At 30.3% G+C, this 5,169-nt stretch overlaps 1 protein-coding gene across 1 annotated transcript in view; it reads right to left on the reverse strand.

Moving 5' to 3' along the window:
• The window catches only part of LOC123008743 (inhibin beta chain-like), a 34,506-nt gene extending 33,466 nt beyond the window's left edge, over nucleotides 1-1,040 (reverse strand). Inside the window, exon 1 of the mRNA XM_044404738.1 lies at nucleotides 367-1,040. Coding sequence (XP_044260673.1) covers nucleotides 367-844 — 478 coding nt within the window. The 5' untranslated portion in view covers nucleotides 845-1,040. The remainder of the gene's footprint in view (nucleotides 1-366) is intronic.
• Between the last annotated feature and the right edge of the window lie 4,129 nt (nucleotides 1,041-5,169).

The following is a 5,169-nucleotide window of genomic DNA, read 5'->3' on the forward strand; positions in this document are numbered from 1 at the left end:
TGAGAGATACAAAAAGGTGTTTTTTAAGTCAAGTTTTCACACAAATTAACTATAAAATAGTAAAATATTATGGCAAAATTTCAAGCATTTTCAACAAAAAAATTACTATTTGTTTGTATTTGCACAAGTTAATTATTTTTCATTTACCTAAATAGAAAGTTTTTTAAAAACGATTCATGTTTTATATGTGAGTACAGTTAGTCTAACATCTTAGGAACAGCCTGTATGTAGTTAAAAATTTTATTCAAATTTGCAATTTTATTTAGAATTTTAATTTAATTGGTGTTTAGTGAATTGACAATTTTTTTTTTAATGAAATGAATAAAAAAATGCTTTTGTCAGTTGCGGTTGTCCACCAGGTGTTACCTTGTTCAGCAAACGAGATAATCTCCGACGTCCGTCCGTAAAAATCGTCAAAATCCATCGTCTCCACCGTGGCCGTCCTGGCGCTCGTCGTTGATATATTTTCTTCACTATTAAAGTTTCTAAAAAAATCACTGTTATCCTCGGCTCTCGACAGGGTTTCCATGATAACTTCTCTCGGAAGACTATAAGTAACATTCGGCTTGTGCCTCAAGCCCAATTTGGACAAAATTTGTCTTTTGATCGCTTCCAGTCTCAGATTATCCGCTTTGACCTCGCGATCGGTGATGCAATTGGGGCACGTGGAGATCGGCGGCGTCTTGGAGCTCTCCTCCTCCAGCTGGGCCACGTAGATGTCGTCGCCGTCGTCGTGGCGGTGCCGCAGCCGCTCGCCGCCCGCCACTGTGCTCCAGAGGAGGTACAGGCATGGGATGGCCCATATGGGCCCGCCCATGGCTCTTCTCCGGTACAACACTGCCATTATCTGGGGGTGATCTTCATGGGAGAAGACTTAACCTTCTCGCATTTTTGATGGTTGCTTTTCGTTAGCCAACTTTGGATCATCATCCCTCACTGCGCACTTGAATTTAGTTTTACTCGAGTCCCGCGCGAAAATTGGGAAATTTTCTAGGGAAATGTTGAAGTCGGCGTCCCGATGCACGTTTGTATCTGGCGGCGTGCCGATCGCAACTGACTAGAATTGGCCACTCTCCTCCTCAAGTGCGACTACATGTCTAGAGTGCCGTGGCTAGAGTCCTTATTAAACACTGACGGGAAGCTTTTTCAAGAGAGGATCGCTAACACCTTTGTACCGAGTCGATAATTAGGGGGGTTTCCAAAGGGAGGGCGAGACAAGTGCACGATTAAAGGGGTGACGAAAGGTTCAAATCATTTTATTACAATAAGATTTATTACGAGGGGCCGTAAATCCACAATGATTACTTTAGCACTTTTACTTTCTCGATCAATCATGCTTTATTGCGACATTCGCAACTTTGCGACATACAGGGTGACTCAATTTTTACCACCGCCAACAAAAACTATGGTGGCAGTAACACAGTAAAATTTTGACTTATTGATCGGGAATAAATTAAATGCACAATATACAGAGTGGTTATAAATGATTTTCATCTAGCCAGCTGTGAATTTTTCATGTAAAATAAAAAATGCCGCTTTACGAAAATAGGGGTACCTATCTATTTTAACTCAAAATTAAAAAATCGTCTTTTACTAAGCGTCGACTTCGAAAATAGACTTCAATTATAAACTTGTTTTCTTCCAAAGTATACATTATTATCAATTATTATTGGAAAATAGTAGAAACAATAAAAGTTTAATTTACAACAATTTATTATTAATTAATAAGTGACACTAATGACAGAACTAGAGCTTTCAAAAAAGTAGAGCGGCACAAATAAAGTTACATGCAAAAAAATTCTAAAGCTGGCTAGATGAAAATCATTTATAACCACTCTGTATTATTTAAACAACAAGTATTTTTGATCTGTATAAATAATAAATGCACATTAATGACAATCAATTTCATATTCACACATTTACAAATGTTCAAAAACAAAATTGTGGTTTCAGGAGCAAACAGTGCAATTAATTAGACTGATTACCATTTGTGCACAGTTTCCACCTCTTGCTAAAATTATTCTTGCGCAGGGGCCTTTTACCGCCCTCCAATAATAATTAATATTTACTAATATAAAAATAAGTACCAACAATAAATAACATTCTTGCGCAGAGGCCATACATTGTTATGTAATCAAGACTGAACATTTTTTAAATTTCATGTTGTTTTACTAATTTTGATCAAAGTTACTGAGTGTTTAGTTTTTTACTGTGCAAAATTAATTAAATACTGATCTTTATCATTTTATACTGATTAAAATTGAATTATTTATTGATCGTTTTATTGATTTAGGTTGAATAGTATATTATATCACAAGGTAGAGAAGAAATTTTTTATATCTGAACTATTTATTTCCCGAAATGCAAGGCTCTACTGTGTTTTTTTACTACTAGCACATTTATACCCATTTATAGGGTGACTCAAGTTTTAGCGCTTCCAAAATTAAAAAGAAAAACCAATTTCTCGAAAATTGTATAAGTATGGGAATAGCAAATAATATACCTCCTATAGAGAAGAAAGTATATAAAATTAGATCTGAGTCATTTGATTTTCTTACTTGAAAATGTTTGCAATTTGCGATTTACGTGTATGTTATCTTATTTGAAGATTTACTTGAAACACTTATTTTTACGTAGAAGATGGGGTTTACCCTTACTGGTTTGGAAAATACACATGATGTGTAGAAGTTGATGTCATAGAAAATATTGATGATTAATAAAATTTTGCTTAGATACCTACATGTTTAATGTTATTTTAGTAAAGAAAATGTAGTAATTTAGATTTGTTTTCTTAGTTATAATCTTTTCCTTTTTTGTTTTTATTATTTTAATAGTTTTGTTTTTGCGAATTTCAATAAAATAATAAATAAATAATTTCAATGCAACAATTTGGTCTTTTTAGATACGAAATTGCATGTAACTTTTTAGCTCACAATCGTTTTTGAAGTTAGTTTTTCACGTAAAAATGGAATTTAAAAAACTGGCGTTTAAAAGTCATAATTTTTTTAAAATATCAAAGATGGCATAATAAAAAAACATTAGCATAAAGTATTGGTTTCTTCTAAGATCTTGATTCCGGCAACATTATAGTTTATTTTTTAATGGTCTCAAATATCCTACTGCAAAACTTTGCACAATTGTTACCGCATTTTGCTCGACATTTAAAAACAAACTTTTAAAAAGTTGTTAAAAAGTTTGATATTTTTTTAATTGGTTTTATGTTCTTATAAAGAACTAAAGAAGATAATTATTAATAAAATAGTTTAAAAACTTTGGTGGTCGGCTTCTTGCCTTCCACCTGAGTATATGAAATCTACTATTTTCTATATAAAAAATCATCTGGATTTTTTTACTATTTTAGTTTAATTCCAAAAAGCTGTTTTTTGGAGTGCGGATTAAGCTTAATTTTAATCAATTAATTAATTCACCCGATATAATTTACAAAAAATTTCTCATTAATTGTGAATTATACCAAGTGAGACAAGATTTATTCGCTCACCTTTTATACAGGGTGTTCTGTTTTTATTGTTACAAATTTAAACAGACGATAGAATATTTAATTTTAAGACAAAAGTTTTCTATTAACATTTTTAAAAAATGCCCTAAAAGGGGTGCGTTTTTTTAAAGAATTTTTCCAATATTTCAGATTTTTAATCAAGGGCGTCTTAAATGGCAAAACAAATTTAATTTTTATCTTGTTTATGGTCTATAACATAAATTTTAAAACTGATTTTACTCAAAATCGGTAAGTTGTATCAAAAAAATGCAAAAGACTTTTTTTTTATAAAAAAATATGAAAATTAGAATTTTTTTGCTGAAAGTGGCATGAAACTACAGGCAAAACAGTTATGATAGTTTTTTAAGTAATAGTTATTTATTAATATTAATTACTCGTAAGTGAGCGAAACGACTGTTTTTTTAATGCGAGAAAATGCCGTTTTTGTGGGGAAAAAAAGACAAAAAAAAACTTTATCAGAGTGCTAATTTTTTTTAAATTTACGCAAGTTCTCATATAAAATCGGTTTAAAACTTTTGTTGATGCAGCTATTTTTTGTCCTATGCATTTTTGATTATTTAATTTAAAAACAACCAATAAAATTTTTTTAAAACAAATAAATTGATTTATTGGCTTAGTTAGACTTAACAAATTAGATATTCTAATAATTTCTAAAAATTAAAAATACATTTTGTTTGTACTTTCAATAATTATAATAATTATTTATATACAGCGTGCGCCAGAACTAGCGCTTCAGAAAGGTAAGATACCAGGAACATACAAAAAATGTTAAAAAAAATTCTATCTATATCTATATCTTCTATATATCTTCTTAAGAAGAAAGCTTGTTAATTGTTAAGTTTAAGTGAATTATTTTCCATCAAAATTGAAATTACTGCATTTAGGAATCTAATATTGGAACTCATTTCTGATACACCCTATATTCTTCACATTAATTTTAAGCGAATAGAGTAATTTCAGACGAAATAAGCTTTTTTTGTCTTAATTACAAAACAAAAATGTATGTTCCAAGTCTTATCTGCATGTCACTTCTTCAAAAACTAATAATAAAGAAATAATATCACTATTTTTTTTCAGATTTAATTGAAAAAGTTATGAAATGTATACAGGTAGACTCAACGAATTGATAAAGTCTAATTTGAACTTTTTGAATCAAAATTTTTTGAAAATTTTTATAATACAGGGTGCGCCAGAACTCGCGCCCCAGAGGAAAAATTTTAAAAAAATTCCAACTATAAAAATTTCGAACTTTTGCACTTTAAGTCTATTTATTTCTGTTGAAAAAATAACTGAAATTTTTCGCTGGGGCGCGAGTTCTGACACCCTGTACTTCTATTTGTAATTAAATGATAAGAATTGACGTTTTCTTATCAAAAAAGTTATCAAAAGTTGGTCAGATATAGGGTACTTATTTCGACAAAAGTGTAGTTACTGATCTAGATTCTAAGGTAAACCCGGGAAAATGGTTCAGCAGCACATATAATAATTAAGAAATTTTTGAACTCACTTATTTTAATATTAACGATTTAAAAAAAATCCATAATAGTCTTATTTTTTGAAAGGTTTTTCTTAATTAATACCCGAAAAATAAATTAATTAGTTTCAACATTTTTGTAGTTTTTACTATACGAGAATTGTATTTCTGTGCAATA

This window comes from Tribolium madens, unplaced genomic scaffold (genome assembly GCF_015345945.1).
Source record: "Tribolium madens isolate multiple individuals breed KSU strain unplaced genomic scaffold, Tmad_KSU_1.1 Scaffold_71;HRSCAF=194;Tcas5.2_LG6, whole genome shotgun sequence".
Classification (NCBI taxonomy): Eukaryota; Metazoa; Arthropoda; class Insecta; order Coleoptera; family Tenebrionidae; genus Tribolium; species Tribolium madens.